General features: G+C 52.8%; 1 protein-coding gene across 1 annotated transcript in view; it reads right to left on the bottom strand.

Annotated features, from left to right (window-relative positions):
- RFX1 (regulatory factor X1) overlaps positions 1–20,828 on the bottom strand; it is an 85,598-nt gene extending 64,770 nt beyond the window's left edge. The window contains 1 exon segment of the mRNA XM_029585711.1: positions 20,687–20,828. Coding sequence (XP_029441571.1) covers positions 20,687–20,814 — 128 coding nt within the window. The 5' untranslated portion in view covers positions 20,815–20,828.
- Between the last annotated feature and the right edge of the window lie 1,965 nt (positions 20,829–22,793).

The following is a 22,793-nucleotide window of genomic DNA, read 5'->3' as shown; positions in this document are numbered from 1 at the left end:
AAAAAAATGGAAAGAGAAAGAAAAGATAGCTTAAAAACAGAGGAAGAAACGTAGAAAAGAAAAGGAGATGCACAGAAAAAGTCTGGAAAACATCTGAAAACCATGCAACAGAAATCATTTTAACTATAAAGTAACGGAGAGTGCAGAGAAACCTTGCGGCCAGCGCAATGTGCTACATATGAGCACTACTTCTGCTCACGGCTTCAGACCACTACAGGCTCTCCTGGGCTGTCAGGGAGGGAAGGGCAGCAGCGCACACCCTGGCCACCCTCCCGCCTCCTGACCCAGGAGGAAACATTTACCTGGAGGCAATCAAACTGCCCGCACTTCTGTGGGTTGTCGTGAAAAATACCCATACAAATAGTCCCCTGCCATTTACATGGGTACGTTTTTAAGGCAGGGGGTTCATTTTGATCATTCAAAACCATCCATATATGTTTCCCCAAACCAAGCCACACCCTGGGAATTCATCTGAAGAAATGCGGGGAAAAATACCTGCAATGCTGACATTTGCACTTACGGAGTGGGTCAGTTCTGCAGGTAAAAAGGGGAAATGGCACTGTTACCATCCTTGCTTGCAAAATCTGAACTAAGATGAAGAAAAGTCCTTCATTCAGATTCTCTCAAGTAAAAATCTTCCAGAGAATTTAATTTGAGGAAGTTTCCTGCCTCTTGACTCCAATGCTGCAGGTAGGGGGAGCAGGCCCTGAGCACGGGGGCAGTACACATCCTGTGAGCACCAGCCATGCTCTGACAGCTCCTGCAGATAGAGGGAACAGGCACTGTGTATGGGGGCAGTACACATCCTGTGAGCACCAGCCATGCTCTGACAGCTCCTGCAGATAGAGGGAACAGGCACTGTGTATGGGGGCAGTACACATCCTGTGAGCACCAGCCATGCTCTGACAGCTCCTGCAGATAGAGGGAACAGGCACTGTGTATGGGGGCAGTACACATCCTGTGAGCACCTGCCATGCTCTGACAGCTCCTGCAGGTAGGGGGAGCAGGCATTGAGCATGGGGGCAGTACACATCCTGTGAGCACCAGCCGTGCTCTGACAGCTCCTGCAGGTAGGGGGAGCAGGCATTGAGCATGGGGGCAGTACACATCCTGTGAGCACCAGCCATGCTCTGACAGCTCCTGCAGGTAGAGGGAGCAGGCACTGTGTATGGGGGCAGTACACATCCTGTGAGCACCAGCCATGCTCTGACAGCTCCTGCAGGTAGAGGGAGCAGGCACTGTGTATGGGGGCAGTACACATCCTGTGAGCACCAGCCATGCTCTGACAGCTCCTGCAGGTAGGGGGAGCAGGCATTGAGCACGGGGGCAGTACACATCCTGTGATCACCAGCCATGCTCTGACAGCTCCTGCAGGTAGGGGGAGCAGGCATTGAGCACGGGGGCAGTACACATCCTGTGAGCACCTGCCATGCTCTGACAGCTCCTGCAGGTAGGGGGAGCAGGCATTGAGCACGGGGGCAGTACACATCCTGTGATCACCAGCCATGCTCTGACAGCTCCTGCAGGTAGAGGGAGCAGGCACTGTGTATGGGGGCAGTACACATCCTGTGAGCACCAGCCATGCTCTGACAGCTCCTGCAGGTAGGGGGAGCAGGCATTGAGCACGGGGGCAGTACACATCCTGTGATCACCAGCCATGCTCTGACAGCTCCTGCAGGTAGGGGGAGCAGGCATTGAGCACGGGGGCAGTACACATCCTGTGATCACCAGCCATGCTCTGACAGCTCCTGCAGGTAGGGGGAGCAGGCATTGAGCACGGGGGCAGTACACATCCTGTGAGCACCTGCCATGCTCTGACAGCTCCTGCAGGTAGGGGGAGCAGGCATTGAGCACGGGGGCAGTACACATCCTGTGATCACCAGCCATGCTCTGACAGCTCCTGCAGGTAGGAAGAGCAGGCATTGAGCACGGGGGCAGTACACATCCTGTGAGCACCAGCCATGCTCTGACAGCTCCTGCAGGTAGGCGGAGCAGGCATTGAGCACGGGGGCAGTACACATCCTGTGAGCACCTGCCATGCTCTGACAGCTCCTGCAGGTAGGGGGAGCAGGCATTGAGCACGGGGGCAGTACACATCCTGTAAGCACCAGCCATGCTCTGACAGCTCCTGCAGGTAGGGGGAGCAGGCACTGTGTATGGGGGCAGTACACATCCTGTGAGCACCTGCCATGCTCTGACAGCTCCTGCAGGTAGGGGGAGCAGGCATTGAGCACGGGGACAGTACACATCCTGTGAGCACCTGCCATGCTCGGACAGCTCCTGCAGGTAGGGGGAGCAGGCATTGAGCACGGGGACAGTACACATCCTGTGAGCACCTGCCATGCTCGGACAGCTCCTGCAGGTAGGGGGAGCAGGCATTGAGCACGAGGGCAGTACACATCCTGTGAGCACCAGCCATGCTCTGACAGCTCATGCAGGTAGGGGGAGCAGGCATTGAGCACGGGGGCAGTACAATCCTGTGAGCACCAGTCATGCTCTGACAGCTCCTGCAGGTAGGGGGAGCAGGCACTGAGCACGGGGGCAGTACACATCCTGTGAGCACCAGTCATGCTTGGACAGCTCCTGCAGGTAGGGGGAGCAGGCACTGAGCACGAGGGCAGTACACATCCTGTGAGCACCAGCCATGCTCTGACAGCTCCTGCAGGTAGGGGGAGCAGGCACTGAGCACGGGGGCAGTACACATCCTGTGAGCACCAGTCATGCTTGGACAGCTCCTGCAGGTAGGGGGAGCAGGCACTGAGCACGAGGGCAAATCCTCGACAATTTACACGCAAAATACAGGGGTTCCGCAAGGTTCATCCTTGTCACCAGTACTGTTTAACATTTACCTTCTCCCACTATGTCAGATTCTAGCTGCACTAGATGTTCATTTTAAGATTTATGCGGATGATATCCAAATTTATGTCCCCTATAAATCTTCCTGGGCTGATACAATTTCATTATGCAACTTGTATGTTAATACAATTAAACAGTGGCTAAGTCATAGCCGACTTAAACTTAATACAAAAAAAACAGAACTTCTCTATCTGAGTGTTCTAGATGACTCTCTAAATGGTCCTCCTTCATTGATCACCCTGGGTAATGAGATAATCAAAGTTAAGAAAGTTACCCGCAATTTGGGAATTCAAATGGATACAAATCTATCTTTATCCTATCATGTTTCTAATCTGGTAAAAAATTCATTCTTTAAATTGCACACTTTGAAACGACTAAAACCTTTACTTTTCAAAAATGATTTTCAAACTGTACTTCAGTCTCTCCTGTTCTCAGGTTTAGACTATTGTAACAGTTTGTTTCTGGGTCTTCCAGACTCTGCGATAAAACCATTGCAGCAAATACAGAATTCAGCCGCTCGTCTCTTAGTAGGACTACCTATGAGATATCATATTTCCCCTATCTTATATAAACTTCATTGGCTCCCAATTAAATATCGAGTAAAATATAAGGTTCTCTCTATAATTCATTCACTAATTCATGACCATGATTCCACATGGCTCTGTACATCTTTACGGTTGTATAAACCAATGAGACACCTTCGATCAACATCTCAGTATTTGCTCGATGTTCCCACAGTTAGAATAGCAAGACTCAATATGACCAGGGAGAGGGCCTTTTCAGTGGCAGGACCGCTGTTGTGGAATTCTCTCCCTAACACCTTAAGGCAAATTATTAGTCATAGTGAATTTAAGAAGGCAGTTAAAACTTATTTATTTAAGATTGCATATGCTCATCTTGAAAATTGACTAATTCACTTTTTTAAGCCACATTTTTTGTAGCAATCTACTATTCAATTACACATTTTGAAGGAATATGGTTTATATGAGTTATATTTTTAGATTTATTATTTCCTTTCTATCTTTGACTATTTTTGTTAAAAAATTAGTATATCTATTTTATGAGTAGGGATTATGACAATATAATGTATTTTATTCTTTCTATTTCTTATCTATACTTTTTAAATTTGATGTTTTATTTTATTTTACTTTTTATTTTTGTTTTTTTTTTTCTTTGGTTAATGGCTCTATATAATCGAAATCTGTAAACCGTCTTGATCAAACTAGTTTGAAAAGACGGTATAGAAATATTTTTAAATAAAAAATAAATAAAATAAATAAAAATACACATCCTGTGAGCACCAGCCATGCTCTGACAGCTCATGCAGGCAGTATACAGCATGTGAGCACCAATCATGTTCTGAAAGCTCCTGCAAGTAGGCGGAGCAGGTATTGAGCACGGGGGCAGTACACAGCGTGTGAGCACCAGCCGTGCTCTGACAGCTCCTGTAGATAGGGGGAGCAGGCATTGAGCACGGGGGCAGTACACAGCGTGTGAGCACCAGCCGTGCTCTGACAGCTCCTGTAGATAGGGGGAGCAGGCATTGAGCACGGGGGCAGTACACAGCGTGTGAGCACCAGCCGTGCTCTGACAGCTCCTGCAGGTTGGGGGAGCAGGCATTGAGCACGGGGGCAGTACACATCCTGTGAGCACCAGCCGTGCTCTGACAGCTCCTGCAGGTAGGGGGAGCAGGCACTCAGCACGGGGGCAGTACACATCCTGTGAGCACCAGCCATGCTCTGACAGCTCCTGCAGGTAGAGGGAGCAGGCACTCAGCACGGGGGCAGTACACATCCTGTGAGCACCAGCCATGCTCTGACAGCTCCTGCAGGTAGGGGGAGCAGGCACTCAGCACGGGGGCAGTACACATCCTGTGAGCACCAGCCATGCTCTGACAGCTCCTGCAGGTAGGGGGAGCAGGCACTCAGCACGGGGGCAGTACACATCCTGTGAGCACCAGCCATGCTCTGACAGCTCCTGCAGGTAGAGGGAGCAGGCACTCAGCACGGGGGCAGTACACATCCTGTGAGCACCAGCCATGCTCTGACAGCTCCTGCAGGTAGAGGGAGCAGGCACTGAGCATGGGGGCAGTACACATCCTGTGAGCACCAGCCGTGCTCTGACAGCTCCTGCAGGTAGGGGGAGCAGGCATTGAGCATGGGGGCAGTACACATCCTGTGAGCACCAGCCATGCTCTGACAGCTCCTGCAGGTAGGGGGAGCAGGCATTGAGCACGGGGGCAGTACACATCCTGTGAACACCACCCATGCTCTGACAGCTCCTGCAGGTAGAGGGAGCAGGCACTGTGTATGGGGGCAGTACACATCCTGTGAGCACCAGCCATGCTCTGACAGCTCCTGCAGGTAGGGGGAGCAGACATTGAGCACGGGGGCAGTACACATCCTGTGAACACCAGTCATGCTCTGACAGCTCCTCTAGGTAGGGAGAACAGGCACTGAGCACGGGGGAGGGGGGCAGTACACAGCATGTGAGCACCAGCCGTGCTCTGACAGCTCCTGCAGGTTTAGGGAACAGGCATTGAGCATGGGGGAGGGGGGCAGTACACAGCATGTGAGCATCAGCCATGCTCGGACAGCTCCTGCAGGTTTAGGGAACAGGCATTGAGCATGGGGGAGGGGGGCAGTACACAGCATGTGAGCACCAGCCATGCTCGGACAGCTCCTGCAGGTAGGGGGAGCAGGCACTGAGCACGGGGGAGGGGGGCAGTACACATCCTGTGAGTACCTGCCATGCTCTGACAGCTCCTGCAGGTAGAGGGAACAGGCACTGAGCACAGGGGAGGGGGGCAGTACACATCCTGTGAGTACCTGCCATGCTCCGACAGCTCCTGCAGGTAGGGGGAGCAGGCATTGAGCACGGGGGCAGTACACATCCTGTGAGTACCTGCCATGCTCCGACAGCTCCTGCAGGTAGGGGGAGCAGGCATTGAGCACGGGGCAGTACACAGCATGTGAGCACCAGTCATGCTTGGACAGCTCCTGCAGGTAGGGGGAGCAGGCACTGAGCACAGGGGAGGGGGGCAGTACATAGCATGTGAGCACCAGCCGTGCTCTGACAGCTCCTGCAGGTAGGGGGAGCAGGCATTGAGCACGGGGGCAGTACACATCCTGTGAGCACCAGCCATGCTCTGACAGCTCCTGCAGGTAGGGGGAGCAGGCACTCAGCACGGGGGCAGTACACATCCTGTGAGCACCAGCCATGCTCTGACAGCTCCTGCAGGTAGGGGGAGCAGGCACTGAGCACGGGGACAGTACACATCCTGTGATCACCAGCCATGCTCTGACAGCTCCTGCAGGTAGGGGGAGCAGGCACTGAGCACGAGGGCAGTACACATCCTGTGAGCACCAGCCATGCTCTGACAGCTCCTGCAGATAGAGGGAACAGGCACTGTGTATGGGGGCAGTACACATCCTGTGAACACCACCCATGCTCTGACAGCTCCTGCAGGTAGAGGGAGCAGGCACTGTGTATGGGGGCAGTACACATCCTGTGAGCACCAGCCGTGCTCTGACAGCTCCTGCAGGTAGGGGGAGCAGGCATTGAGCACGGGGGCAGTACACATCCTGTGAGCACCAGCCATGCTCTGACAGCTCCTGCAGGTAGGGGGAGCAGGCATTGAGCACGGGGGCAGTACACATCCTGTGAGTACCTGCCATGCTCTGACAGCTCCTGCAGGTAGAGGGAACAGGCACTGAGCACGGGGGGAGGAGGGCAGTACACATCCTGTGAGTACCTGCCATGCTCTGACAGCTCCTGCAGGTAGAGGGAACAGGCACTGAGCACGGGGGGGGGGGGGGGGGGGGGGGGGGGGGGGAGGAGGGCAGTACACAGCATGTGAGCACCAGTCATGCTCCGACAGCTCCTGCAGGTAGAGGGAACAGGCATTGAGCACGGGGGCAGTACACAGCATGTGAGCACCAGCCGTGCTTGGACAGCTCCTAAGGTACTTCTTTATTTCATAAACAAAGTGGAGCTGAAAATAACTTGTCTGTTTTTATCTGCTGGAGGGGAGGCATAACCCAGCAGTCTGGACTGATCCTGGTACGTACAGGGAACCTCCATTTTTCCTTATCCCAAACCACAAACGCTGCCCTTTGCTTAATGATCTGGTTTTAATGCTGCTTTGCATCAAAACAGTAGCATCATCTCCTGGGATCTCCTTTTTATATTTGAAAATCTTTATTGAACAGTAACAGATTGCAAAACAAATTCAGTAGATTCAGATTTGGTAATCAGACTTCTCATTCAGCTATTCTGAAGGGAAGAAATCTTGGATCTGCTGATCTCTGCCCAGAGATGGTTTAGTATCTTTCATACAATCTGCAAGTCCTCAGAGAAAGAATGAGCCCGGTTCCCACACTAAGCGATGTGAAATTCACCACTTCTGCTCCTGAGGGTGGAGGTACTTCCTGTCACATTCTCATGCCTGGGATCTGACCAGCAGGGCATCAACAGCATCCTCTCTCTACCCACCCCTGTACTTCCAATGTGGACGGAAAGCACTGATCTGAGTCTGTTCAAGGAAAGGAAGCCTACACTAGTGCTGGATGGAGAGCAGAAGGCAATAACGTGTGCCGAAAAGGGTTCAGGGCAGCTGGAAGGGACGTCCACTCCCTGCTTCTCTCGTCAGGCAAGTTGAGGCGGAAAAGATCCTCTTAGGAAGGAAGGACGAGTCCCGCAGCTGTCCAGCACCGCAGCCTTGGTCCCAAAACGTCTCATTTCTTGCTTTATAACTTCCCCAAAATTCATCGCTTCCTTTGTGAACGCACTGCTATGATCCTGCTCCTGCTGCATAAGCTTCTCTTCTTCTTCCAATTATAGGTTACCCCTCTTCTCCAGCTCCGTACTGGCTCCTTAAGTGCAGTCACTCTGCAGCTTCACACTGCCCCTACATCCAATCTGTGCCAGCTCCGGGCACCTAAAACAGCCTTCCTCTTTGGCAGTACTCAAGTCCATCGTAGAAACCCACCTCTGAGATTGCTCTTAAATCTAAAACCCCTCAGCTTTCCCGGACTACTTAAGTGATGAACAGAAATGTAATGTGGCTCGTGCAGACTGTAGTAAGCTCCATGGAGCAGGGACCCTCTGCATACCTACAGTCCGCTCTGAAGTGGCCGAAAGGCAGAATATAAACTGAATAAATAAAGTGCTGCATACACTGCAGAAGCGGAAAGCAGCAGGCAGCTTTAGCCCCCAAATTCCTGCTCACAGCAGGGTCGGTTTGCAGAAAGCTCCAGCTAGATTCTGAATGGCTTTTTTTTATAAAACAAAAGGCCCAATGGTGACATCTTACATATGAAGGAGAAGTAAATGCACATACATAAAGAAACGAGCCCAAACATGGTATAAAACATTCGGCAGAAACAATGAAGCTGACCAGGGGACAGCCTACCCTGCACGGTGGCCCCAGGTAATCGACTAACTTAAGCCACCAAGGTGTTTGGCTGACAATCGGCCTAAATCTAGTCAGGCCAGTCTGAAGTGGGAGCCAGCCAGCTCTGAAAATCACTGCTAGCCAGCTAAACCACCACTCCAAAGTTGTTGATCCCCCTTCCCTCTCACCCAGTCTTAAATGTAAAGAGTCTGAAGCAACAGCTCACAATCCCCACCACCACCATCTGCCCAATTTCCTCCATCCTCCCCTCCCAGTGCCCCCAAAAGTCACCCAGTGACACCGTTATCAGAGGAATGCTGGATCCCAGGCCAGTCAGCACTGGGAACTGGAAAGGGAGGATGAGAGGTTCTCAGGGGCAGGTGGGAGAGGGGATGGAGGGGCCACTGGGGCAGTGTAATGGAAGTTCACTCAGACCTCTGTGAACTCATATTTACAGCTCTGCACTGTGAAATGCTAAAAAGCAAGTAACGGATACCAAACTCCGAGAGAGGAAGACTTCCAGACCCCTTTAGCGGTTGTAATCTTCTGTATGGTCTGGTTTTGTTTATTGTCTGCTCTATGCTCTTATTGCTAAAGGCGTCTAAGTGAGACGCGCTGACTCAGAGTGCGTTTACATTGGCTAAGTCCTGTGTCATGCAGGTGACAGGCTCCTCAGGTAACTTCCAGTGCAGGCCCCCGCGCAGAATGAACCCAGAACGGTCAGGTAGCTTGTGGCAAAATTTAATCCTAGGCTTCCCAAACCCAAGACTGCCCAGATTTTCAGCTGCCTAGGGATCAATTTTCAAAGAGCACTCAGTGCCTCACTTGGGCAGCCAACTTGTGATCATCTAAATGTAGGGACATTTTCAGCTGCATTTGGTTGTCTACCAGTATTCTGGCTCCCCACCATCCCCATCTCTACTGCTGCCCTCGCATGCAAAGTGCAAAATGCAGAGCTTTCCTGAAGCTTGCTAACAGACCTGCAGCCACTACTGGTGTGCTGGGGAGAAGCACAAGCCGTCTGTCCTGGTGCAGCGCATGACAGGAGAGCGCTTCCAGAAATGCCACTCACTTTTAAATCTCATCTGGCAGCAGGATGCAAGCTTCCTTCTGAGAATGGGGACTGTGATGTCTGCAGTGACATCAGATACAAACAGCAGTGAAGCTCTAGAGCCTTAGAGCCGGGACACAGGCTCCTTCCACAAACTGCTGAAGCATGCGACACCTTTTTTGGGACCCACCAAGACACTGCCTGCTCATGGGAGCGGCTGGGTTAAAGCAGTTGTGAGCTGCCAGTCGTTCTCCGACTCTTACCTCCCAGCCGATACCTTGCGGTCTAAGCCCACACAAAGCTTCCTGTATCTGGGACTTATGTGGCACTGAGATCTCTGTAACCAGGGCTTCCCTCTTCATTTCTTTATACAATTTTATATTCCAAAGAATCCCTTCTGTCCAGCGAGGATTGGAACAAAATATGCATAAAACCCAAATCGCCCAGCTCTACAGGGTCTTCCTAGAACAGCAATCTTCTTTGTGCTGTCTCACAGGTTTTACAAAAAGACATCACTTAAGAGCACAGAGAGAGCAATCCTGGACAGAATATGCTAAAGTGTAGTAGCAGCACATAAAGAGCAGTCTGCCCAGCAATGTGCCACGCCCTGCCCTGCGGGCTCTCCCCAGTACGGAAAAGTTACGTTATCCAAGGGCTTCCCTTCCATCCTCTTGCCACTAGGGCTCCTGGGTTTATTCCATAGCCTTTTCAATCCTATTACAGACTTTGTCTTCATCACCTCCTCCGGGAGGGCATTTCAGGCATCCACCACCCTTTCCATGGAAAAATATTTTCTGACATTGTTCCTGGTTCTCCCCCCTGGGAGCTTAAGTCATGGCTTCCTTTCCATTGGAAAAAGGTTTGATTATAGGAAATGTGGTTCTTACCTGCTAATTTTCGTTCCTGTAATACCACAGATCACAGTGGGTTATTCATCCCTTCCAGCAGATGGAGTCAGAGAACAAAACTTTTGAGGCCCTGCTTCTTAACTGAGAGTGCGCACCTGCAGTCCCTCACTATTGACCTGTAGCCAAGCCAAGATACTTTAGAAATCCCTTCACACAGAGAGAGGGAACTAAAGGGTGGAGACCCCTGAACTATAAACCTTGTTAGTCAAGAACAAAACAAGACAAGGAAGTGAATCCCGTAACTGCCCTCTAAGAGAAAACAGAAAATTCTGTGCTAAGCAGCAAAACTTGGCAGGAAATCAGTCTTCCGGCATCAAACGGGAGGGCCTCTGGACTGATCTGTGCTATTACAGGAACGAAAATTAGCAGGTAAGAACCAAGTTTCCTCTCATGAACGTACACAGATCAGTCCAGACCAGTGGGATGACCCCAAGCACCCCTAAACCGGGCGGGCCCCCAAAAGACCCCACACGCAGGACACTCTCCGAAAGATGGCTCATCCTGTGCCCTAACACCCAGATGATAAAGTGAGGACCACACCGCTGCCCTACAAATCTCCTGTGGCAACAGAGGTTGACACTCAGCCCAGGAAGCAGCCTGTACCCTAGTGGAATGCGCCCGCAAACCAACAGGAATTTGTCGTCCCTTACAGACGTAAGCCGAGCAAATGGCCTCCCTAAGCCAACGAGATATGGCAGCCTTAGAGGCTTTGTCCCCTTTCTTCAGTCCACTGAAGAGGACAAACAGATGATCTGAGAGATGAAAAGCATCAGTAACCTACAAATAGCGAAGTAGTGTCCGCCGTACATCCGAAAATGTAATTCTCTATCCTGAGGAGAGCATCTTTTGACTACTCTGGAAAATCCAGAAGATCTACCGCCTGATTAACATGAAAGGCAGACACCACCTTAGGAACAAAGGAAGGCACTGTTCTCCATTCTTGGAACAGATCCCTACATGACAGAGTCTGAAGTTCCGAAATCATTCGAGCTGAACAAATAGCTACCAAAAAGACCGCTTTCAGAGTCAAATCCTTCAGGGTGGCCCTTCTCAAGGGTTCAAAGGGGGATCTGCAAAGGACACGAAGTACTAGGTTGAGACTCCAATCCAGGCAGATCTTTTGCACCGGAGGACGTAACAGCAACTGGATGAACAGAGAGTTTTACCCTGAAACCTGCCTCAAAGCGCATCCAAGGCAGCCACCTGCTCACGAAGCAAGTTGTAAGCCAAACCCTTGAACAACCCCTGCTGCAGGAAAACCAGCACATGCAACACCTCCACCACCAGAGGATCTAGACGACTCTGAAGACACCAAGCTTCAGTTTCCAGACCCTAATATATGCCATAGAGGTCACCAGTCTTCTGGACTGAAGAAGAGTGGAGATGACCTGTTCGGAGTAACCCTTCAATCAAAGTCGCCGCCTCTCAAAAGCCAAACTGCGAGACAAAAGCGATCCTCCCGATCCGAAAATATGGGACCCTGACACAACAAGTCTGGAAGATGAGTCAGACAGAGGACCTTCCACTGCAAGCTGCACCAGATCTGCAAACCACGGTCTCTGCAGCCACTCCAGTGCCACTAGAACCACGGTCCCGGGGTGTGATTCTATGCACCCGAGGACCCAACCTATGAGGGACCAAGGAGGAAAGATGTACAGAAGAATTCCCATCGGCCAAGGGCACACCAGAGCATTGAGGCCCACCAGACCAAGTTCCTTTCAGCGACTGGAAAATCTCTGTCTTGGAGTTGAGCTGCGTTGCCATAAGATCTAATTGAGGAGTGCCCCACCTCACACAGATGTGGTTCCACGCCTCTGGGGACAACTCCCACTCCCCAGAATCCATTTGCTGCCTGCTGAGGAAGTCCGTCTGCATGTTGTCTACTCCCACTACGTGCGATACGGCTAGGCCTTCGAGATGATGCTCTGCCCAGGCAAATAATCTCCGGGCCTCCAAATGCCACTGCATGACTCCTTGTGCCACCCTGCCATTTGATGTATGCAATAGCCGTTGCGTTGCCTGAATACACTCGAACCATGCGACCCCCAAACTAGGGGCAGAAAAACCTCCAGGGCTCGACAGACCGCCCTCGTCTCGAGGTGCTTGATGGACCAGAACTTCTCCGGTCGCCACAGACCTTGCACCAACCGGCCCAAGCACATTGCTCCCCAGCTGGAGAGGCTTGGTCCCTGGAGACCACCACCCAGTCCGAAGGCTCCAGATCCATCCCCTTCTCTAAACTGGGATGAGACAGCCACCACGAGCAAATGAACCTGGACTTCCAAAGCAGAGGCAAGGGAAGATGAAACTCCTCCAAGCAGGGACTCCACCTGGACAATAGCGCATGTTGCAGTGGTCTCATGGGCACCAACACCCATGGGACCAAATCCAATGTGCATGCCATGGACCCCAGGACCTGTAAATAATCCCACATTTTGAGCACCTCAAGACAAAGAAGATGCTTGACCTGAGACTCCAACATTGACACACGATCCACTGCCAGGAAAACCCTGCCTCACTGAGTGTCGAAGGGAGCCCCTAAGTAAACCTGCGACTTAGTCAGCTCCAACTGATCTTGTGCACATTGATAACCCAACCGAGAGACTGTAAGGTGGACATCACTGTTTGGATGGACTTCTCGCATTCCACCCTGGACTTCGCTCGAATCAACCAATCGTCCAGATACAGGTGGACCAAAATTCCCTCCCAGAGAAGAGCCACAGCCACCACCACCATCACACCTTGGTGAATGTGTGGCCATCGCCAAGCCGAACAGGAGGGCTCTGAACTGAAAATGTTGACTCAACACTTTCAAAGCAAAGAAATTTCTGATGTTCCTGTAGAATGGGGATGTGCAGGTACATTTCCATCAGGTCTAGGGAGGCGAGAAATTCTCCTTTGTGCACAGCTGCCATCATGGTACGCAGCATCTCCATGCGAAAGCGCGGAACCTGAAGGAACCGATTCACCTTCTGCAAATCGAGAATGGGCCGAAAGGAGCCCTCCTTTTTTGGCACCAGAAAGTAAACCTAATACCTTCCCTGACCCTGCTCCTCCAGAGGGACGGGAACAATGGCCTTTAGGGCAAGCAGCCTTTGCAGAGTCCCCAACACTGCCTCCTGCCTGATGCGAGAGATCACACCCCACAAAGGTCTCCCAAGGCAGGCAGCCCTCTCATATCACCTCCAGCACACAACGGTCCGAAGTAATCTTTTCCCACTCTTCGTAGAAGCTGGACAATCTGCCTCCTATAGCTTCTATGGAGGAGAGGGGACCACTGACTTCATTGGGCTGATTTTCCGCTCCCAGTGCCCTGCCCGACGCTGTCTCTGACCACCCTCTGTACTCCATGAAAGGAGTGTTGGCACCCGCTGCCCTGTTTCAAGACGGAAACAGACGAGGACTTGCCGGAATGAAACAGATGGGAATCCTCAAAACGAGCTCGAGAAGGAAATACCTTTTTACTGGGCTTCCTGTCCTCCGGCAATCTATTCCCCTTGGTCTCTCCCAGGACCTTCATCAGCTAATCCAAGTCCTCTCCAAATAACAGCTTTCCCTTAAAGGGAAGATTACAGAGCCGGACCTTGGACGATAAATGAGCTGACCAGTTACATACCTACCACAGCCTATGAGCTGCTACCGAGGAGACCATGCAGCGAGCTGACGTACACACCAAATCATACAAAGCATCTGCCACATAGGCTATGCCTGCCTCCAGACATGTGGCCTGCAACGTGCCGCAGTCCGCCATGGACGTATGCACCAGGCCCTTCTGAACCCAACAGAGAAAGGCCCTTTGCACTAAACTGGCACAGACTCAAAGCTGAGATCTCAAGCATCCATTTGAATTGCACCTCCAGTTACAATCCTGGACATTCTTCAGGGCCGCTGCCCCGGCCATCGGGATCATAGTCTTCTTGGTTACCGCCGAGACAGCCGCGTCCACCTTCGGGATCCTCAGCAATTCCAGGAAGTCCTCCATTAAGGGGTAAAGCTTGGCCATTGCTCTGCCCACCTTCAAGCCAGCATCCAGGGAGTCCCACTCCTGGTTCACCAGCTTTCTTATGTTCTTGGGCAACGGAAAAGCGTTAGTGGGTCCCCTCAGCCCATCCAGGATTGGGTTAACACCCTCATTATCCAACTCTTCCTGAGTGACCTTCACTCCTAATTCCTCCAGCACCTGTGGGATGAGGGGGCACAGTTCATCCCCAGATGCACTACCCACTGATCGTCTCCCTCTGGGAACGGGAACTCATCAGGATCAGGGTCATCTTTTGCCCCATCTGCGTCAGGGGTCGGCGGCGCATCCGGGTCAGCTCATGCATCGAGGGGGTCTAATTGGGACTGATCTGACTCCTCAGTGCCTCTGGGACCAGCCTCTGCAGCCACACAGCGCTGAAGAATAGATAGATCCCCCATCCACCCCAACCCTGCACCGCCTCATGGTGATCACAACCTCCTTATATTAAGGAACTAATTATACTGTTAACTTATGCTTTGTTGCTGTTATGTTAATCTTTCTTTCCACGCTGCTCCTCGTTATCCCCTTCCCAGTTCGCTTTCCCTGTTAACATGTATTTTCAAGCCTTTTTGTTCAAATGTAAACCGGTATGATGTCCCCACTAATACCGGTATATAAAAGTTTCTAAATAAAATAAATAAATAAAAATAAGAATAAATCGCCAGTCCACCGAAAAGCCACTTTAGACTGCCCTGCCCGCATTCTTCCTCCACTTCTCTTAGCCAGGTAGGCCTTATGGAGAATAAAATCTGGGGGAAAGTCCCCTGATCCCGGGGAACTGTCAGCCACCTCACCCTCTCCTTCTGAGGCATCCTGCCTGACCGGGGAACGAGCTGGGGAGAATCACCTGATCGCCCTGCGGTCTTCTGCACTGCCTCCACCGCAGCAAGAGGAACAGACCCTGCTGACCTCCTGCTGCGATTTCCTGCACACTCGGCAGGCGGCCATTTTAGTTTTTAGCGCCATGTCTCCCGCTCGCGCCCTGCGGCGCTCCCCCGTGAGGTCTCCCGCTGACAGTTGGCCCCCACCAGAGCACAGGACTACACAAGAAATGAGGCACTGTGGTTCCTTCCCGGCACTAGTGTCACAATCGACTGCGAACCCCCGGTCCTCCGGGTTATCAGCCAGTCAACTACCGCTCAGTCCTGCACCTCCAGGCCCTGGCTGACAGCTCCCGCTGACTAGACCCTCCCTCCTGAAGTCCCTGCTAAGCTCTGCTCTTCTGCTTCTTGTATGCTTCTTTTATTTTTTTAAACAAAGAAACTTTAAGTGGGTACTTCCCTGTCCAGAGGAAGAAGGGCGAGAGGTTGCCTCGGAAGGTCGAGGGAGCCAGGACCCCTGGCTATCGGACCGTCCGATACGCTGCGGGCGAACCCAGTCAGGGGTATCCAACCCCCCGCGGCAGCCCGGTTCCACCTGAGGGACGGCCCACGAAGATGCCTAGCACCATGATCTGGAACCTAAAACTATTGTAAAACCAAAAAAAAAAAAAAGTCTCTCTTTTTCCTTTTAACTAAGAGCCTGCAGGTGCAGCTCTAGCATCTTCTGGTGTCAGAGAAATACTGAGGTCCTGCAGGTGGCGCCCTCAGTGAAGAAGCAGGGCCTCCAAGTTTTGTTCTGACGCCATCTGCTGGAAGGGATGAATAAGTGACTAACTAACTAAATAAATAAATAAATAAACCCACTGGTCTGGACTGATCTGGGTAATGTATGTTATTAATACCTTTCAGGCATTTAAAGAAGTCTGTACCACATACTTCGTCTCATCTATGCCTTCCAGTGCAGAGCCCAGCATTTGTCTTTCTCTGGACGCGTTTCCATCCTATCTCTATTTAGTTTGTGATACGGTCTCCGGGACTGCGCGCGGGGAGATTCACTGGAAAGAGGCCCCGGATATTCTGTAATTAACTCTCTAGGATGAAGCAGTCTGAACGAAACGACGCGCAATGTGCTCCTCGGTCTATGGAGCTTCCAACAAGCCAGGACGCCCCCCCCCCCCCCGCGTGGGAGAGGTGAGGCAGGTGCCGGGCGGCCGTCGCGACGTTTAACCTCCGTTTGCAAGATGGAGCAACGCGTCGCGCGTCGGCAAACAGCGGAGCAACGGGGTTAATTTCAAAGGGGCTTTGGCCAGCACGGTCACCGGGATCCGACAGCACCAGGCTTGTGGCTTTCGGGTCATCCTGGAAGGAAAGGTCTATGGGAAGGGAAACATCCAGCGTGAAATTGCTGCTATTCCCCCCCCCACCCCCCCCCGACATGCTCGCAGACAGGTTCAGGAACACGCAGCGCCTCGTCGAAACGCGTCTGGCGGAAAACGGCAATCACTTCCAGCATCGCACGTACGCATACGTCAAGGTGGGGTTTTTTTTGGTTCAGATTGCTTCGTCCTAACAGAAGTTACAACAGAATATTTGGGGCCTGTTTTGAGTGAATCTCCCTGTATAAAACAATCCAAACTATGTTTGAAGTCTCTTGGGTGTTTCAGCAATTGAAGCCTTCTTGACGTTTAAACGGCGATGAATTAGCGAGAGGAAAGAGCTCCCATTTCCAAATGCTTTACGAAGCAGGGTGGATGTTAGTGACGCAATGTTTTGCAACAGCGACTGACAGAAGAAAAAAGCCGAAATCATACAACCGTGGCAAAGCTCAGACACAGAAGGCTCAGCTCTCAGGGCTGCCAAGCAAATATCAGGAGATTGTTTTAATGCTCTTCCCAAATCAGTCTTGCGATTTCTGTCCCACACCGTGGGCATTAGAAATCCAGGACCAGATCATTGATCTCATAATGACCTGAATCTCGGCGGAACAAAGCCCCACTACCCCTGCGCCCTACCTTAAGCTCAGGAAAGAAAAAAAAAAACCCAAGGCGCGGCTTTTCTGCCAGGCCTTCCCCTAAGACCCACATCTTCGGCCCAACTTCCTGAACTCCAACAGGGACTGTTACACGCCACAGGCCTTCACGCTATTCCCAAATGGGGTTTCCTGTGCTGCAATCCCGATGCCGGGGTAACTGGGAATTCTGCTTCTAATGCCTCTTTTCATGTAAATATAACTGTACAACCCCCCCACCCTTCTGGCCTCTTCCCTAGCCATCTTTTCCCTCTCCCCCCCCCCCCCCTAAAATGACAGCAGGAGTCCCAACCCTTCCCGCACAGCTCCGTGGTAGTGCCTGTGCCGCCCAGCACCACGCGGCAGCACTGGGCACGTCGCAAGCCCTCTCCCAGCCGGAAGGAAAAACGCCTGTGACCTGGAAAGCATATTTTGCACCGGCTGGCAGGTTGGCTTTTTTTTTTTTTAAGCATGGGGGGGGGGGGGGGGATGCAGCAGTGGCATCCAGAAGAGGCGGGCGCCGCAGTCTTATGTTTGTTGTAATGTAACTTTTGATCTCCTTGCACTTGTTTATGTTCCGTTCTTTGTTCTCACCCCTTGTTGCATGTAAACCGGCATGATGTGGTTTCTAACCATGAATGCCGGTATAGAAAAAACGCAAATAAATAAAATAAAATGTTTCTATCAGAGCACATTCATATCCAGCAACACCTCTTCCAAACATGAAGCCGGGCAAGATTTTAGGGGCTGGTGAAAACAGATCAAAATAGGAAAAAGGGGGGGGGGGGGGGTTTCATAAAAACAACCCATAAATCAGTAGGTAGGACACTGAGGTATCTGGGCGAATCACATAGAGCAGCAGCAGCCCTGCAGAGCCGCCCCAGATGCACGGATGGAGCTGGAGATTAAGGGACAGGAAGTAAGAGAGTGGGGCCTAGGAAAGGGTCTCCCTGCAAATTTCGCTCCCAGGAGATATAAAAACTGAGAACGAAGGTCCCAACTCATGAGCCAGGGGGGGTGCAGCGCCTCCTTCTGGCGCTCGCGGGGTGCAACAGGCACAGGGAAACTCTTTGGGGGGCTGCTCCTCTCTGCGTGCTGACGCTGCTATCAGGCGCCTGCGTCCAGCAGGGGAAGGAGGGTGGAGCCAGCCCCGGCCTCCCGCACACGTCATCGCTGATCGATGACGTCAGGCAGGAACGGTGACATCACACCCTCCCCCCCCCTCTCACCGGCAAGCACAGGATAACCACACCCCCTCGGCCGTTGGCGGCCTCGCGCTGGTAGGCCGGCCGACCCCGCCCCTTCATTTGCATAACAGGGTCTGGCCGGGCGGCTCCCTCCCCAGCTGGGCTTGGCACCGCCCCTTCCACCCCCCCTCCCCTTCCAAGCCTCCGGTTCCCACGGCGACCTCCGGCCTGTAGCCCGCGGGACGGGCCTTTCCCCGCCCGCCATTTTGAAAGCCTGTCACCCATTCGCCATCGCCATAACAACCGGCCTGAAGGCGGCGGGAATCGGAAAGCGCGGGCCGGGCCAGAGAGCGGCGCCCAGTTCTCCTGTTGCCCGCCCCGCGCCCCTCGGCGAAAGCCGCGTCACCTGCTGTCGGCGCCGGCACGGCCGACGCCCCCGCCCCGGGGGGTCCCGCCGCTCGCCGCCCCCGCCCGGCTCGCGGGCTGGCGGCTCGGTCGCTCGGTTGTTGTTGTTGTTGACTCTCGTTGCCGGGTTCTTGTCGCCAGGACTACCGTGGCTATGGCGCTCCGTCCTCACCTGGGCAACTGTTGCTACCCACCCACCTCGTCAGCCCGGGAGTGCACCTCCTGATTGGGCGGTGGGCGGGACGCCCCGCCCATTTTCCCTCGCGCGGTAGGGCTGCTGCCCTGTCCTTCCGGCGGCCCCCGTGTCTATTGGCTCTGGGCCTTGCCCGTCTTCTCGGGGACAGCCTTTCTCCAGGGGGTTCACTCGCCCGCCCAGCGCGGCCGCAGCGATTGGTGCAATACCATATCTATCAAAGTTCGGCCCTTCTCATTGGGTTAAGGCCATGTCGCTCAAAAAACGCACTTTGGGCTCTAGAAAGTCGTTCAGGCCCTGCCTCGAGAGTGTGATACAGGCTCCTTATTATGGAAGCCGAAATGCGAGTTTATAATGGCAGGAAGTGAACTATAAGAACCAAAAATAGGGGAATAAAGTGCAAGTAGGGACGTAGGTACCGAGGGCCCCCTGCATCACCGCCTCACCTAGGTTTAAGCCAGGCCTGAGTTTGCCCCAGCGCATGCACAGACGTGTAGGCTTGGTTTATTTATGGCAGCGCTTCCAGCCAGGAGTTCAAAGCCTGCTAGTACAAAAAAACAGGAGCTTCCTGCGGCGTGCATGCATGGGGCGAGAAAGCGAGGCCTCGATCAGCCTGGCAGGACCACCCATCCTGGCGTGCATGCATGGGGCGAGAAAGAGAGGCCTCGGTCAGCCTGGCAGGACCACCCATCCTGGCGTGCATGCATGGGGCGAGAAAGAGAGGCCTCGGTCAGCCTGGCAGGACCACCCATCCTGGCGTGCATGCATGGGGCGAGAAAGCGAGGCCTGGATCAGCCTGGCAGGACCACCCATCCTGGCGTGCATGCATGGGGCGAGAAAGCGAGGCCTGGATCAGCCTGGCAGGACCACCCATCCTGGCGTGCATGCATGGGGCGAGAAAGAGAGGCCTCGGTCAGCCTGGCAGGACCACCCATCCTGGCGTGCATGCATGGGGCGAGAAAGAGAGGCCTCGGTCAGCCTGGCAGGACCACCCATCCTGGCGTGCATGCATGGGGCGAGAAAGAGAGGCCTCGATCAGCCTGGCAGGACCACCCATCCTGCTCTGAAGCAGAGGCATGGCCTGCAGGCTTCAAATCCTGCTGCCGCTCCTTGTGACCTTGGGCAAGTCACTTCACCCTAGGTCTGATTTACCACCTCCTTTCTGCCCTTCTGTGCTTTTGCCCTCGGGGAACTGGGTAATATCTACAGTGCCTGAATGTAACTTGCCTTGAGTTACCAATGAAAAAGGCATGAGCTAAATCTACACAAAATAAATATCCAAAAACAGGACAATTGTCCTTGACTGACAAGATTGCTGCTGGTGGTGGTGAGGAACCGCTAGAGGAAAACGAACGACAGGCGTAAGGGGAGACCCTCTGCCAAAGAGCTTACAGTCCGTTGTGTTATCGGAGCCACTGCCAGCCTGGATTTCTCCATAGACACACATTAGGCTGAAGATTTTCAGCCTTCCACCTCTGCTGAATTTTATTCAGTAGCCTCCTACTAGAGGAGGTAGTAGGCTGACCGCCAAAAGTGCCTAGGGGCAGCAAAAAACCCTAAATCCGTCCCTGGCCACTGCCAGCATCAGCAGCTCTACCATTTAATATTCTAAGGACTGCTAGTACCGCAACTAGAAATGTGTATTGTGTGTATGAAACAATTCCTACCTGACCTTGGGGACTCTGGTGCCCAGCTTGCTGCATACACAGCAGTTTAGGATGCTAGGGGGCAGCTTCTCAGCCAGCACCCCCTTTAATGTCACTGTTTTTCTGTCTTCGGCCTTTCACATTTATTTACATACTGCCATTTACGTTCTGATTCTTCCCAGATAGTAAACTCACCTTTCTGGTCTGGAGCGTGGCAGGTGTGAGCTCTTAACAGAGAAACAGTCTCTGGATTCTCTCTTCTCTCCTTTCAGTGAGAGTTTGGCCATACAACTCGCACGCTTTTGTGTCTTCATGATGCACATAGTCCTAGCAGAAGTAGCCAGGGCTCAGGAGAAAAGCCCATCCTGAAACTGAGCCAATAGTGTGTGCATCCTCATGTTGTTTACAGCACAAAGCTAGAAACCTGAAATCAGATTTAAGTCCCTTTGCTCATTGTGACCTCCATGTCATTAAAATCCCCTCAGCTCAAAAGTGGACTTCAAGCTCTTTAGGGTGGGGACACTTAAAATGCGATGGGGTCAGTTTTCAAAGCCTATGGGTTGTCTAACTCTGGGCCCCTTTGAAAAGCAAGTAGGGGCACTAACAGGACCTTGAAGCTTTGCACACTGCAGTGAACGCTGTATCAGTGCTTGATGGATTTTCTGATCTTTTAGGCAATAAACGCAGGAGTTGCACAGTGACTTTAGTTCTAGTTTCTCCCATGACAAATAGAGGGGCTGTTACGCCAGTGAATCCTTCAGAGATTATGCTGCGTGCTTCCTGCAGCCTCCAGAGTGATAGCAGCCCCTTTGCTGCCCTCCAATTGCAGGTCAATGATTTGTTCAGAAATGTTAGGATTGTCATCTTCCTGCAGTGTCTGCAGCTCTTGATTTGGTGCAGGCTGACACCATGGCATTTGCCTACACAAAGGTCTCTTATCTCAGGCATAGCTTTAATTAAAAATAGATATGCAAAGTTCAGCAAACTGAATTACAAGTAGATCAAGGTCGAAGGAAGGGGAGTTAATATTCAAAAAGTTCTGTACGATGTGTTCGATGAAGAAGGTGGCAGCCAGAAAGGCTGAGAGCTTCGCCATATAGTTATAAAGACTAACATTGCTACCCAGGGTGCTGGACGTCGCTCCTGAGCTACCATTCTACATGGTACCACTCATAGGGCATCGCTCCTGCACCACCATTCCACGTGGCATCACTCCTGCATCACCGCACCCTTTGGCATCGCTCCTGCACCGCCATTCCACACGCTATCGTTCCTGCACAGACATTGCACGTGGCATCGCTCATGCACCACCATTCCACGTGGCATCACCCCTGCACCGCCATTCCACGTGGCATCACTCCTGCATCACCGCACCCTTTGGCATCGCTCCTGCACCGCCATTCCACGTGGCATCACTCCTGCATCACCGCACCCTTTGGCATCGCTCCTGCACCGCCATTCCACACGCTATCGTTCCTGCACAGACATTGCACGTGGCATCGCTCATGCACCACCATTCCACGTGGCATCACCCCTGCACCGCCATTCCACGTGGCATCACTCCTGCATCACCGCAACCTTTGGCATCGTTCCTGCACAGACATTCCACGTGGCATCAATCCTGCATCACTGCACCCTTTGGCATCGCTCCTGCACCACCATTCCACGTGGCATCAATCCTGCATCACTGCACCCTTTGGCATCACTCCTGCACCGCCATTCCACGTGGCATCACTCCTGCATCACCGCACCCTTTGGCATCACTCCTGCACCGCCATTCCACGTGGCATCACTCCTGCATCACCGCACCCTTTGGCATCGCTCCTGCACCGCCATTCCACACGGTATTGTTCCCGCACCGCCATTCCACGTGGCATCACTCCTGCATCACCGCACCCTTTGGCATCGCTCCTGCACCGCCATTCCACACGGTATTGCTCCTGCACCGCCATGTGGCATCACCCCTGCACCGCCATTCCACGTGGCATTGCTCCTGCACCGCCATTCCACACGGTATTATTCCTGCACCGCCATTCCACGTGGCATCACTCCTGCATCACCACACCCTTTGGCATCGCTCCTGCACCGCCATTCCACACGGTATTATTCCTGCACCACCATTCCACGTGGCATCACCACTGCAACGCCATTCCACACGGTATTATTCCTGCACCGCCATTCCACGTGGCATCACCACTGCAACGCCATTCCACACGGTATTATTCCTGCACCGCCATTCCACGTGGCATCACTCCTGCATCACCACACCCTTTGGCATCGCTCCTGCACCGCCATTCCACAC

The sequence above is a fragment of the Rhinatrema bivittatum genome, chromosome 19 (assembly GCF_901001135.1).
Source record: "Rhinatrema bivittatum chromosome 19, aRhiBiv1.1, whole genome shotgun sequence".
Lineage (NCBI taxonomy): Eukaryota > Metazoa > Chordata > Amphibia > Gymnophiona > Rhinatrematidae > Rhinatrema > Rhinatrema bivittatum.
This window is presented reverse-complemented; position numbering and strand designations above follow the sequence as displayed.